This window comes from Perissodus microlepis, chromosome 15 (assembly GCF_051167445.1).
Source record: "Perissodus microlepis isolate ML-2025 ecotype Zambia chromosome 15, ASM5116744v1, whole genome shotgun sequence".
Taxonomy (NCBI): Eukaryota; Metazoa; Chordata; class Actinopteri; order Cichliformes; family Cichlidae; genus Perissodus; species Perissodus microlepis.
The window spans coordinates 24,724,511-24,739,686 of NC_140475.1; the positions used below are offsets into that span (position 1 = coordinate 24,724,511).

Consider the following 15,176-nt stretch of genomic DNA (forward strand, 5'->3'; position numbering starts at 1 on the left):
ATTTAATCAATCTGTTTTACCTGCAGAGTTTATCAGGTAAAACTGATGCAGGACACACAGCAGTTTAAAATCAGCTCAGCCGCTTTACGAACGGAGTGAGCGAATGAGTAATGCGGCTAATTCTGGCTCTGTAAGTAAAGCAGATTAACAAGCCGCTCGATTTGCTTCTACTTTGCATTTTTTATTGGCAGAGAACACATTGTTATTGTTGTCAGTCATGTTCATTTAAGGGTGAGAAGCCAAAATGATCGAGGTTATAATTCAATCAATTGTGCAGCCTTATCAAATATACTGTACAAAGACTCAGATTTCTTGGAGTCTGTTCGATGAGTCTGTGGTGGTTCTGATCACCTGTGACTGTGGGAATTACGCGCATCTGAACAAAGATGGACTTTATCAGAACCACATCATGGACTGAGCTGAAGGTTTTCAGAAATGTAGACCCAAACCCAGATGGATACATGTGTCCAGCTGTTTGAATTTCCTCTTGAGCCCTGAGCGGTCGAGGAGTTACGGTAAAATCCCGGTGGAGCTGATTTTTCATGCCACTCTGTGAGTACTTGGTGCTATTATGGTACACCAACTATCACTGCAGAGCACAGGTTCTCTTTTTTCCAAAACCGTTTGATTTTCGTCTCTAACACAAACATTAACAGAGTTACAGTAAAGTGTGCTTTTACACTGACCACCAGGTTCATGGTTCAAAAAAGGTTAAGACCTCACTAACGTCAAGGAAACATGTATTGATCTCAGACACTCAAAGCTTTCTGAGCTTAGAGACACTGACTTGAAGCTCATGGAGGAAATTGGAGGAAATGGAGGAAAATTCAAATGACTGCAACTAGAATTTAGATTTGAATTGAACTCAGTTCAATTTAATTTAATTTATGCAGCGCAACAGTTGCCTCAAGGTGCTTTATATTGTAAGGTAGACCCTACAATAATACATACAGAGAAAAACCCAACAATTGTACTATGACCCTATGAGCAAGCACTTTGGTGACAGTGACGGTGGAAAGGAAGAGGTGGGCCGAGGCTGCAGACTTGAGCATAAAGCATCAGCTGCAGTCAGAGGTGTTGGAGCTGGAGTTTCTGTGATTCATTGTCACACACATATTTATGGTCTTCATTTATTAACAGAGTTCATGAAAGCGCGGCTGGGCGTCCCGTCGCTCATGCACACTGCTGTGCACGTGTGGATTTCTGTGGGAAGCGGACCCGGTTTGGTGGTTTGGACTTGGTTTGCACCTCCGTGCGTCACACTCGCTGCTCCCAGAGTCAATAAGGCGTCACGGTCTCGTATCAAAGGCTTGCTTCGCTCTAACCTGGTCCAGGTTTACATTTAAAAAGTGGCGCTAATTCTTCTGCTTCACTTTAAGTTTGGTCGCCTGTCAAACGGAAACCTAACCAGAGCGAGCGAGCCTGAGAGTCGTGGCTGAGTTTAGCGACTTTCCTTTCATCCCACATTCTTGTATTCCCAGGCCAGTTGTCCTCTGCTGTCCTACGCTCAGCTCAGTGCTTTTACATTCCTCTGCTACGACTCACAGTCAGCGAACAGAGTATCTATTCAGCCCGGCCAGGGTCCACCTGCTGGAAGCAACCCGCGTGTTTGCTTTAGTGCTTTTACAAGAAACCCGAAGCCTGCTGGACGCCGTAATGGACAGAGCTAGGCATTTCATATAGAGGAGCAATTACAGGTGGAGCAAACCTAGTCAAAGCGAAGCAGAGCGAGCGAGACTAATCAAGCATCATGCTAGATGGCACCCGCTGAGGCGAGGACGTGTCTGCCTGAGTTAAAACATTTGAGCTAAGAAGTCAGAAGTGTTTTTCCGTGCGCCAAACCAAAAGCGACACATCCAGGGATCAGGGTTAGTTTCTCCGGCCTCCGCTGGATGTTTAAAGGATCATCTGCAGGTCCTACTAAGTTTTAAAAACTGTAAATAAAGCAGATACTCTTATAAGTACATCCAGTAGATGGAATACTCCAGAAAAAGGGTTTAGCTGGTCAAAGAGAGGCCCTGTTTTAATGATGGCTTTGTGTGAATTTGTGGGCACTGGTGTGTAAGTGTTGGTCTGCGTACAGTGAATGCATTGAGTGTGTGTCACCTGATTCAGCAGTTAAAACAGTACCTGGTCTAATAGCTCTGCAGGTCTATCCGTTTGCAAACGTGAGCGTGTGCAGATGTTCTTCTATATTTCTGATCTGTTGATCAGTTTCAGGCTAAAACATATTACACCTTTCACAACCAAAGTTGGACACTAAAACAGATTTATTGCTTTTCTCTGCAGAGCTTACACGGTTCCGTTCATGTGTCGTTGTTTTTGTTTCTCCTGCAGATGAAGAAGGAGCTGAGTGATAACGAGTCCATCAGTCAGGAGGTGGTTGGGAACGCCCACATCGAAAACTATGCCTTAAAATTATTCCTCTACGCTGACAACGAGGACAGAGCAGGACGATTCCACAAGTGAGAACCGAGCCACTCCTTAAGTGTGTGTGTGTGTGTGTGGGTTTGTGTGCACTTACTAGCAGGACTTTGAAGTTGGCTTTGGCCTATAATCCCAGAAGAGTGTAATGGCCCTGTGTAACTGGTTTGTCAGTGTAATGATTTAATCATTGAATGATGCTCTGATTAGTCCAATTAGAAACTTTGAGGTATTTAAACCTTCAGTTCATGATGGAGTCTAAACATTAGATTGCCATTACAAAGGACTTGATGTGAGATTTGTATTCACGAGTACAAGTACTTCATGGAAGGAGTCGTCTTGCAGGAAGAACCACAGAGCAGCTCCCAGCCTGCAGAACCACACAGTCCTGCTGTTTCTCTGCTCAAAAAAAATATCTCAAACCTCAGTGAATAAGCGGCATGCACAGACTACCTGGTGCACTGCTGTTCTGTGGACCACAAAAATATGATCTGTGACTTTGAAAATGTGAGCACAGCTTCTGTCAAAAGAAACTCAGTTTCTCAGATTCCAGTTAGACCTGTTACTTATACTGTGGGCTCTATAAGACCAGCTTTGCATGATTCAGTGTTCAAAATAATTCTTCTTATACTCATACTGGGCCACAGTGCAGCTCATCCTTGCTTTGAACCAAGAGGTTTTACTCGCCCATCCAAGAATGAAAGTTTGTAATTATTAATAAATCGATTAGTGACGGTCTGACGTTTTATTCACACATGGTTTAATTATAACCTTCCTCTCTAATCTGATCATTCACGAGGAAGGTCAGTATCTAACCGGGTCACTGGAAGGGTTTGTTGGAGGATTTCACTGGATATTTATATTTTTTTCTTTTATTAGTTTCTTTGAGTCTTGATGTTTTTCCTCTGACAGGAGACATGTTGGAAACACCCCAACACTTTAAGTCTTTCATACTGCAGCTCCTCAGCCTTTCCTCACTCTGAAACACAATATTAGGCTCCTCCCACACTCGTGCATGAGGGGGCCGTATCAGGGCTATCCCCACTCAGTGATGTCAGCGAGAGCCAAGAGTAGAAAGACCTGGGTGAAGCAGAGAGTTTAGAGCAGGCTGAATTCCTCACATCTGCACACTGAGCTCATTATTTGAAACTCTGCCCATGTTTTTAATATGAACTTACACAAATGGAGCAGAATACATGGCAGAAAATAAGCACAGCCGCCTCCCTTTAAGCCTCACAGTGTCACAGTGGGAAATTTTCCGGAATGTTCAGGAATGCTGCTCCTTGCTGCGTGTCCACGCTCAGTTTCTGCCGTCACCATCAGATGGTCGACGGCCCTGTTGGGGACGGTCTTGGTCTCGGGGGACTTCTGCGTCCGTACATCCAGTTCCAGACCGTTTGGTGGAAAGCAGGTCACATCTCCTTCCATGGAAGCAGTAACTCAGGCATCATGTGGAAAAATGCTGCCTATTTAGGTCAGGAAACCACCTCAGCCTGTTGATCTTCATTCAGCGTTCAGCTGAGAGTGTTTTAGCAGAGATGTTTCTGCTGGTAATCGCAGTGTTTACACCCATCACAGCTTTAACCTTTGGAGCTAATTGAACCAATGAAGTCGGATTAAAACCAAAAACATTAGTTTGTAATCATTACTCTTCTGTTAGTGACTCTGGTTGTGTTAAATCCTCATATTTAACGGGGAAGAATAACACGACACCAGGTTATTGGAACAGTTGATTTGGGGAATTTCTCTGGAAAGTGTGTTTCTTACTCTTTTCCTTTGTAATTTCTCCTTCCCCCAGTTTATCACCTGGAATGAGACTGCCCGACAGGAAACACCTTGGAAATAATCAGAAGTGTTTATACGTTCTCCACATGATTTCAATGCGTTCTTTGTCTTATCTGCGTTTCTAATGGTACATTAAGTGAGGCTTGCCAAATATTTCAGTCAGTAGTTCAATCTTTGTTTTCTTTTCTTTGTCTTCAAAAAGTTGGACCCTGTGTCTGACGCAGACACCATTTCCTAGGAATGAGACAAAGAACCACAAAACAGAAGCACCTGCAACTCTGTGCAACTGCTGTAACCTTTCAACGAAACAAAGAAATCAGTAGCATCCAGATCTGCTAAAAAGACAGAAACTTGCATGACGTCTCCTCTGTGAACTCTGGACAGTCTGCACTTTGACCTTTGACCCGGGAGAAACGTGCAGAGTCGGTTTCCCTTTCTGTCAGTCATCTTGCAGCAGCTCATGCAGGATGAATGGATGCAGGCGACGTGTTTCTGGATTTGTTTGTGGTGTAAACACAGGCCAAAAGCTGTTTCCAGCAGGTATATGAAGCAGGACTGACTCAAGCTTCTGTTCTGCTGCTGGTCAGCAAACCCGCCTGCGGTTTTACAAGCAGCAGCGGTCTGCTGCCAACAGGAGCCTCAGCCATGTGTTATGTCACTCCTGAACACACACACACACACACACGGTCACACGGCTATACATGCAGACAGAGGTGTAAATGCGTACATGTTTACATGTCTTCATTTTGAGTCACACAGCTGAATGTTTTTTGAAAACTTCCCACTCTGCACTACAAGGAGCCCATTCTTTGTCCTTACCTGTGTGTGTGTGTGTGATAATGTGTTGCTGTGGTTACCAAACATATCTACTCTTCAAAAACCAGAGAGCCCGGCCAGCCTCAACATCTGATCAACATCTTACACAAGCACATGCTGTTTAAAATCTTTTACCAAGAGTCAGATAACAGATAAAGAAGTAAACAAAAAGTAAACAATACTAAGCAAATAATTAACTAGTAATAACGTATATGTTAGCTTAATAAACAACAATAAAAGCTTAGTAAAGGTTTACAGTGACGTTAGAGGTAAAATGAGTAACGCTGTTATACAGAAATAGAAGATCATCCCCTCCAGTCTAAGTGGCATTTTTAAGCCCCTGCCCCAGCTCATGTGGGTGGGACAGTAATGGAAACAAAAATGCTGATAACTGAAAGATAATCTGCAATCCTCAAAACACAAATGTTTAGCTCTCGACCTGCACCAGCCAAAGTTTTAAAGGTGCTTTCTTTTTTAAAACAATGATCCAACTGTAATAACTCTAAGCCAATATATATTACGCCATTTTATACGAACAGTGACATATCTGAGTTCATGTGATTGTAAGACACTTTTAAAACTCGAGTGAGTTTATACAGTGTCCTGGCACTGATGCATGTTTGAATCTAACATGTCTCAGGAGACAGTTTGTGTTGTGTTTGCGTGTTGCGTGCTCTGTGCTCTACAGCACTCTGGAGAGGTCCTGTGGTGCTGAGCCTGCAGCTGCTCCAGTGGTTTGTTCCTTTGTAGCTTGGACCACTTTTAGTTGGTATTGATTAAGGCTGGCCGATATGTGAAATTTTTCCAACCAACATTAATGAGTCCAATAAGTGACGATAGGCGATATATTCGTGCAGGTGACTTTCTGATGGGCGGAGCAATGTAATCATGCACAGACTGATTTGCGCATTTAGAACTCAGAAGTCCAAACATGGAGCAACTAGTTGCCCAAAAAAATACAAAGTCACCAATTTGGGATTTCTTTGGCTTCAAACCGAAAGATTCAAAGAGGCACACCTGAGGATGTAACCAAAGGGGTGTGCCACTTGTGCAGACGCATAGTGCCAGCAAAGGACTCAAACACGACTAACGTGCATGAGCGTTTACGTGTCCACCATCCGGCTGAGTATGCTAGGCTATCACCAGCTTCCTCAGCTCTATCGAAAGTGCTTTTGCTAATATAGCTACTTTTTGGATTATTCGTTTATTTATTTATTTGAAATGCACCAAATCACGCTAAAGCTGCTGGAAGACGGTGCCGTTAAAACAGCCCTATTTCTTTTTTTTTTTCTGTTGACTGCTTCTCTTAGCTTCAACCAACATTATTGGCAAAATTACTCATGGGCAAATAAATAAATCGCTGTTGTAGAAACGAGGCTCAATCTATCGTTGATGGTCGATAATCACTCAACCGTAATGGTGATCACTCCTGACTGGAACATGAGCTGTTTTGGAGACTGAAGTTATTCCGCTCAGTTGTTAAGCATCAAAGACACGACAGTGATTTGTAATATTTTTGGCTCATCTGAGTAAAACTACTAAAAAGTCACAAAACTCAAGATCAAACCAGCAACCATCCAAATCAGCCTCATGAGCCATACCTATGGTCGGCGTGTGGTCTCTGAGAGATGAGTCACGAGTGTGAAACTGGACGTGAATGGATTTGTGCTCATGTTATTCACTGTCTTCAGTGAGCTCTGTGATTTTTTTATTTATTTTTTTGTTGTTGTTGTTTTTGCTTATATCCTACTCCTGAACAGTGGATCAGTGCAGTTTATGGATGTGTGACAGTGGAAACTACGAATCCTTTGTGAAGGATATTTAACAGACTTGTTTATCTCTCAGTGATGGAACAGTAAGAGACTAATGGACGTTCTTCCATCTTATTCATTCACTTCTGTTCTGCCCATTTTTTTTCAACCCCCTTTTCTTCCAACCTTTCCTCCTTCGTATATCCCATAATTCCTGCCGTCTGTCCCCCTCCTCTGCCTCTTTCCTTCCTCCAGGAACATGATCAAGTCGTTCTACACTTCAAGTCTGCTGCTGGATGTCTTGTCTGTTTTTGGGGAGCTGTCAGAGGAGGTAAGATAAAGACCCTGCTGGGAGTCCCAGGTTTGATCTCTGCAGAGTTATAATGATGACCAACCCCAATAGGAAGCTCATTTATCAGTTAACTGGCTGAGGGATGATGCTGACTTTATTTAATCATTTATAAATGATCCAATAATCCCCAAAGAGACCAAAACCAACAGAACATTCATCCTGCTGCCGAGGCCTGTCTGTGCAGCCAGATCCCGACAGCAGTCATGCATCTGCTTCTTTCGACTCAGACACGAGAAAGTGACACAGTCGTGACATCGATCAGGTCACTGCACTGTGGGAATGTCGTTAAAGGAGACTTCAGGTCATTCACCAATCCCTTCCTTCTGATATTTCATTGTTGTTGTTTTTTTGTATGTTAGCTAACAAGTCCATCAATGATCTGCACTCATAACAGAGCTGCTGTGAGGCCAAGCGTTGACTCAGCTGTTGCGATGTATTCAGGGTGCTGCAGATAAACGGACTTTGTGTGAATTTGTGCTCTTATCCTCCCGCTAATCTGCAGTTATTAGCGAACCTTTACAGACTGGCTGCACAGCCCGACATTGTTAAAACACAGAACTTTATTTTATTTCGCAGCCAAAAATTTTCAAAGATCCCAAATGTGCCGTGCTGAATTTTCAGGGAAGAGATGCACAAACACATTAAATATTTCCATTTGATGAGAAGGTGCAGCCACAACACAACAAACCACAGAGTCTGTGTGAACATCAGAGTGAGCAAACAGTGGAGACAGTCTGAGCAAATTAAAGCTCATCATTGGAAGCAAAGGTTTACGTTTAGTGGTTATTAGCAGTGGCTGGGAGTTATTTGTGCCTTAAGGTGTGAAACACAGCACAGCGTTTCCCACAGATTCAGATTACAGTACGTGTGGTGCAGGAGTCCCACGCTTTCTAAAATAAGTGATTAATAATTCTGCTCAAATGTGCCGTGCTGCTCTGAACATTTTATGTGCAGCGTTTGTGATGAAGACATAACGGAGCTGTAGATGTCTCTGCAGCCATCTGCCTGTTATCTCCACCGTCAGCCTGCAGCTCTTCCCTCTGAGGGGCGCTGAGCTCTGCATAGAGGTGTTATGATCGAAAACTGCAGACCATCATGTTGGAGTTCAGCTGTGGGATGAGGTCCTCTTGAGATCAGACACCCAGACAGTGACTGAACTTTCAAAATAAGAGTGGGTAGGCTTATGGCCCAGTGAATTAACAACAGATAATGAGATTCTCCCAGATGGATTGAAAAATGGCCAAAGTATGTCCCCAAATATATTTCACGACCATTAATGATAAAAGTTCACCCTGTCGTTAGGAAACCCTGCATAGACATTTTCTTTGTATAGCACCAAATCACAACAACAAGGCGCTTAAAGGTGACCGCGTACGAACCTTTAATGTGAAAGTGAGGTATGAACACAGTCCTGCTTAGCTCTGTTCCTGTAAACACCTGGTGTGTATGATTCCCAGATCACCCAGAAACCATTAAAACATGATGGGGCACTTAGTTCATGTATGGTGAGCTGTCATGTTCCCACACTGAGACCCACTGGTGACTGAGTTTCAGGCAGCAGAAAGAGGTTTTCAGCAGTGTTGCCACCATCTTATGTAACACTGTTACCGTCAGGGACCTTTATACTTAGTGAATGCCTTCAATGTGTTCCCATGTGTGTCAGAATTCATCCCACTGACTTGTTTCTGAGAGAGAAACCGAATCTGTAGCTGCCGTGTAACAGTCTCTGAACCAGACAAGTGAGTCAGTGACTTTGAAAAACACGACTATCCAGTTCAGTATTTTCAGAAATGCTTTTCAAAAATGACTCTAGCCTTTGTAACTGAGGCTGGCACACATTTAATGTCACACATTTCTTCAAAGCAAGCACTCAGATGTCAGGTGATGTCCTGTCTGTCAGCAGGTACCACCCGTCATTTATTGATGTTTTTGCTTCCAAGGAGCCAGTTTGTCCTGTAAAGTGGTCTTGAGCAGCAGCTCTCCAGGGTTTCTGAACAATAATCAGTTGTTTTATTTATTTATTTATTTATTTTTATTTTATTTTCAAGAATAAAAAGCCAACTCAAGGGATGAACCAGTGCTGTTCACACAAAACAGACAACTCAGGAACCAGTTTGAAATGGAATCTTGCGGCTTTTTGTTATGAGCAGCCTGTGTTTCACAAAAACTCATAATTTGTTCTCATTTTTTTTAGGTGAATCTATAAAAATTGCCTAGGATAACCCAGTTAACACCAACAAGGTGATTCCCACAGAGCTATTGACTGAAACCTTGCCATATCTCAGCATGGTGTGTTTTTTAGAACACTAGGTGACTAAAGAAGAAATTAATAACCAAAACAATTGCCTGTAGCAAATAAACAGTATCTGAAAGTTATGTTCTTAAGAAAGAAGAAAGATCCAACTAGACTATACACAAGAGAAGAGAGATGATATGGACCTTCAGTTGATCATTCACTGCTCACTGAAGCCTCATCAGAAATGGTCTCAGTGATAGGACGGCTGTCAGGAAGCAGTTCTTAATGTAGGGAAACGGGGAGAAAAGGCAGAGTTATGAAAACTACATGAACAGGTCTGATGGAGAGATGGATCCACATCATGGTCAGTATGTAGGAGGAGGTCAGGAGGAGGTCCAACAGTGAGAGTCTGCAGCCATTTGTGACACAGGGTGGAGATTCTTTCCTGGATATCTGAAACGGAAAAACAGGCAGAAAACCTCAAAACAAGAGCTTCAAATACTCTTCACAAATCCTGGAGATCTTTTCCTGAAGATACTTAAAGAAATGACAGAAAGCTCAGAGAGCTCAGACTGAAGAATTAAGTTTGTCGTACCTAATGCAGATTTTGAAGCTGGTTAGAATTGTATTGTCTATGTGCTAATGTGGCCACAAACTTTAAGTTGAAAAGAGAGATGACACCATTCGAGGAGATCGTTCCCTTTTATCTCTGTTCATTAAGAACACCATTAATCCTCAATCTGGCCCCAGTCCAGCCCTCCAGTACATTTAATTTGATGTGCATCCATATTCAGATGTGAAGACACGGCTGTGTGATTTCATGTTAACTGCATCAAGCTGCCAGATCTTTAACTTTACCATTGTTTTCTCTTTCCTCCTGCAGCTGTTGAGTTTTTATGTTCAGGCCTGATATAACAAATACAATTTTGCTTTTACACGAGGAGTCGCTGTTGCGCCTGATCAATTGGAATTATAACCCAGTTGTTTCCTCTTCAGTTAGTTCCTCGTTGCTGTGCCTGGCCGAGAGCGTGCACTGGACATAAAAATCTACACGAGCAGAAAGCTCATATGCGTACTTCTTCTACTCCGGCTGTCACCGCACTACATTGTTACTAACAAAGGCAGCGTGGACCATCTGCCTCTGACTATAATTATGTCTCTCCACCATGAGGCCATGAGCCCGCCTGGGGACATTGTCAGCCAATGCATTTTACATTAACAAATTACGGGAATTGAAAGCATTGTGACCCTAATCATGGTACTTCACAGAAAAGAGTCAGCAGCCGGGGAAACTACATGTTCCTGAGTCACTCTTTGAAAATCGGATCATCACCTAGAATATAAAAGGATCTGGATTTTTTTTTTTTTTTTTATACAGTCATGAAAAAGTTTTCACAGTTGTGCACAAAACTTTATCACATGACTGCATGAAGATAATGATGTTTCCAGGATGCCCGAGGTCGAGCGCCTGAGGCCAGGCCCAAGTAGTCTATGGGGCCTGGCCAGGCACAGTCCGAAGAGGGAACATAGGTCCAGCTTCCTGTAGGCTGCACCCGACCCGCCCAGCACATACTGCACCCGACCACTGTAGAAAACCTGAAAGGACCAACTTAGATAGGTTTTCTGTCTTTATGATATTGTTGAGTCTTTTTGCCTTCTACAAAAGTCCTGTTTAGGTGTTAAATGAATGCAAAGACAACAAATTGCCCCGTGAGGGAGCATGTGCTTCCCTCTGCTATGAGTTATTGTTTAACCGAGAGTTTTACAATGTGTGACCTTTCTGTTGAAACTTTTATAGCGGTTACATTTCTGTCTTTCCCTTTGCGTGCTTTAATAGCTCAGAAGTGTTTTTCCAGGGATTAAAATAACCGGAGCCTCATCCATCTGCGATGGTAATGCTAAGGCTAAACAAATAGGCGTCAGCTCTCCGTGTTGTTTTTGAGCTGCTTCTGTGAATTTGGCACTTAACTGGAATAAGCAGGAAATTCTCACAGGTCTTATCAGCTTCACTCCTATTGTAATATTTCAAATATCCTTCAGCCTTGATTCACTCTAATGTGCCCCCATTAACACTCTACTGCGTCTCCTCACACCTCCATTGTAGTACATCGTGATCATTCACTGCCTGACACCGAGGACCTGGGACACGCAGTTTATGAATTGTAATGTAAATTCTCTGTGGGCGACTCCAAGCAAAGGCAGATGCGCACTGATCATAAATTTTACATCACTCACACCTGAGTGCAAACCAGTGCATAATTGAGGTTTAGTGCCCAACTTAGTACCTGTTAACCCCACTGGTAGAACTTTGTTACTCTGACTCTATAGTCGTATAGGGGACTGAGCCACTGGATAAATACCTCTAACAGCCTTATGTATGTTTTCTTTTCTGGGTTGGATGGATGGAACTTTATTCAGTACCTGAACCTTGAACCTTGGGACTGAAGTATTTTTATTTTCTTTAACTTCAAATTCTAATAGCTTACACCTTTTTATACCCTTCAAAACTACTTACCTGCTTCTTTGTCTTCAGGCCTTCAGCAGTTATACCCTCTCATTTAAAATCCAGGTCCTAAAAGTTGGCTCAAATTAAACCAGTAATGCTTTTTTCGTTTCAGACTCAGTTTTAGTATGTTTTCTCTACTTATCAGTAGAATAAATTACACCTTCCTTTCTCTGGCCCTGCTTTAAAAGCTAACCTGATTCACATTAGGTCCATGTTCTAGAGTACTGATGGAAATCGGATAGCCAACAGAATGAGACCTGAATGTAACAAACCCAAAGCAGACCCCAGTGCATGTTCATGCTTCCTGCCGGCGCCGCAACACTGCCGCCTGCTCCTGCTGTGTAGCCACCATTTGGGTCAGCTCCTTCCACGGTTGGCCTAGTTGCAGGTCTGCTGTGTCCCCATCCTGGGTTTCGGCACCACTGTAACAAACCCACAGCAGACCCGGGTGCATTTTCATGCTCTGCAGCATCTCTTTATTAATGGTTGCTTGTTCACACACTGTTGGCTGCAGCTCTCTCTCTCTCTCAGCCAACCACACACACACTGACAACAACCACCATCCTGCAGGACCCAGTACCGTATTTAAGTCGGCGGGGCATGATTGCAGATGCCGCGCAGTGTAACGTGCGGTGGAGATGAAGCCAGCCGCGGAGGTGTGCAGGTGGATAGCGAATGAGCAACAGCTTCTGACTTTCCAAAAGTACTCATTTATTTACAATATCAAAAATAAAAGTGCCTACCTCTACCACACATTACACGAGAGCACACTAGTCCGCGTACACACGGGAGCATCCATTACAGGGAGAGTGCGAAGAAGAACAAAAAGGGGGTGACGCACCAGTCATGAGACAGGAGGCGCCGCCATGTGGTGATACACTGCATTACAATAGCAACTGTTACAGCAGGTGCGTCCGCCTTCCCTGCATGGCACCGCAAGCCACGCCCCGCCACACTGAATAAATATCCCAGCACTTGGTGAGAGGAACGATCTGTCAGTCTTTTCAGCTCCATTCACCTCACTCATGGACAAGGCCTACAGACACTCATCCCTGACCCGGAGTTGGTACTCCATCTTTTCTAGCTGAGGAATCGTGGCTTTTACTGTGTTAATCCCACCTTCAAACCACCCCAGTGCAAGGTAGAGGTCAGCACCCGACAAAAATGTCATCAGCAAAAGCAAAAATAAAATCCTGAGTCTAACACCCTCCACTCCTCAACTGTGCCTGTCCACGAGTCCAAGTCTGTCCAAGTCTGTCCAAGAGTTACGAACAGAATCTTTGATAAAGCAGAGCCCTCACAAGAATGAGTCTTACTTTTTGTTGGCGGTGTAAACTCAGTCCTGTACAGCTGTACTGGGACCAGAAACTAATAAAGATAAGCAAAGCTCACACTTCATGCAGTTATACAGTTTGCCTCGCTCTCAGAGCACGCTGGCATGCGACAGGTGCAGCAAACAATTTCTGCCTTCTTGTCTTTGTTTGGGGACCAAACTGTCTCAGGTAGATCCGGTGACGTCCACAATGTTCCAGTGACTTCCAGTCTGGAAAGTCTGAATTTAGGACCCATGGTAAACATCAGCAGAATAAATAGTTCCACTTGTTAAAATTCGATTGGTGAAATTGGGTGCTTTTGAACGGAGCACCCTGGGACCCACAAACATTTCTATTTTTAAGAAGACCTCATTAAAGGAGAATTGGAAACTAATGATTATGACATCATTAGGAACTAATGATTGACAACCTCAATCAATGAGAGTTCAGTTTGAACTTCCAAGTCCTTTACAGTGACTAAATTCATACCTTTCAGCAGCCTCGACCTTTGACCATATCGCATGTCTTACACTAACCGGCAGTTATATTTTTCCACAGCTTTTACCCCAAAAACTATCTCCCTGTGTCAGTTATAACTTCCTTGATGTGTGTTTATTCTTGCCTTCACCAGAACATCCAGCACAGGAAGTATGCCCGCTGGAAGGCCACCTACATCCACAACTGTCTAAAGAATGGGGAGACTCCTCAGCCCGGGCCCATCGGCATGGGTGAGGACGAGGAAGCAGGTGGGACACACTGATATGGAACACACACACACACACACACACACACACACACACACACACACACACACACACACACACACACACACACACACACACACACACACACACACACACACACACACACACCCCTCTTTCCCCGTTACCAAACAGTCCTCTCTTGTGTGAGTTCTCTTTAATGAATGCTGAGGCCAAATTCCTTTTGTTGGTGTGTGTGTGTGTGTGAGTGAACCTTGGCTCTGCGTTGTTTGCCTTATCAGGTCTGGGGCTGTAGTTGGAAAGTCATGCGGTGAAACTGGAGACGTTGTGAGATTAAAGGAGTGAGGAGAGTAGATTAGTCATGTGGTCTGTTCTTACATCCACAGTAAGTTTGTGCTTATGTGTGACGATGATTCAAATTAGCACAGTCTGGCTAAGAAAACTAAGAAAATGTGTGCGAAAATGCACCTGAGTGCGCGTGTGCCGCTAGGCTGTGCCGGATCTTTGTGTTCGTGTATACATGAGAATGAGCTGATATTTATTTTATTACTCTCGGTTTCCTCATATTGAACGCAGATCCCTGACCTTTGTCACATTGTAACGTTCTGGCGGCTGATGCCAGGCTTACACCATAAAACGTAACCTTTAATAGAAAGAAAGCATGGGGGAAAATGCCATGAGATCCCGGGGAGATTGACTGAATTAGTCCACCAACAAAATGACCACAGCAGCCTTTAAAGTTCACCCTGTTCTTAAAAGCAGAAATGTAGGGAAGGAAACAAACCCTTTTTCTAATGTTCGCCACTTTAGCTGCTGACATGGGATTTGCAATAGATTGCGACCTCCGAATAATAGTTTTTGCTCAAGTGGCTTTTTAAGTGGTCCAATTTGCAGACCATCCTGCAACTTACAGCATTTGTCTTTCGGCAAGTGGTAATTCTCTGCCTCACAGATCCAGGATACATTTTATGGTAACAGTTTTGCTTGATTGTTGCAGACTTGCTCAGTTGAGGAAATCTCTGTGAAAGACATTCTTAATTGTAATTAATTAATGGATTTTTTAGTGATGTGAGGGGTATACTTTCTCTTTGAAAATGTGCTTGTGATCGATGAGTTCAGGTCCTTCAGAAGGAATCGGACAAGCGAAGTGCAATTGTGTGGCTTGGCGTCTCGACATCTCTTGGGAGCATTATGTGATTATGCTAATAATTCCTAAACTCTGGTGACTTCAGCTACAAGTCGATTTTATACCACGCCATCTGGACTCATTT

The 15,176-nt window shown here is 43.5% G+C and overlaps 1 protein-coding gene across 3 annotated transcripts in view; it reads left to right on the forward strand.

The window, feature by feature from the left end:
- vta1 (vesicle (multivesicular body) trafficking 1) overlaps positions 1-15,176 on the forward strand; it is a 54,446-nt gene that overhangs the window by 17,423 nt on the left and 21,847 nt on the right. For all 3 annotated transcript variants that reach the window (XM_084952457.1, XM_084952458.1, XM_084952459.1), the window contains exons 3-5: positions 2,338-2,465; positions 7,032-7,107; positions 13,815-13,929. In XM_084952457.1, coding sequence (XP_084808583.1) covers positions 2,338-2,465; positions 7,032-7,107; positions 13,815-13,929 — 319 coding nt within the window. The remainder of the gene's footprint in view (positions 1-2,337; positions 2,466-7,031; positions 7,108-13,814; positions 13,930-15,176) is intronic.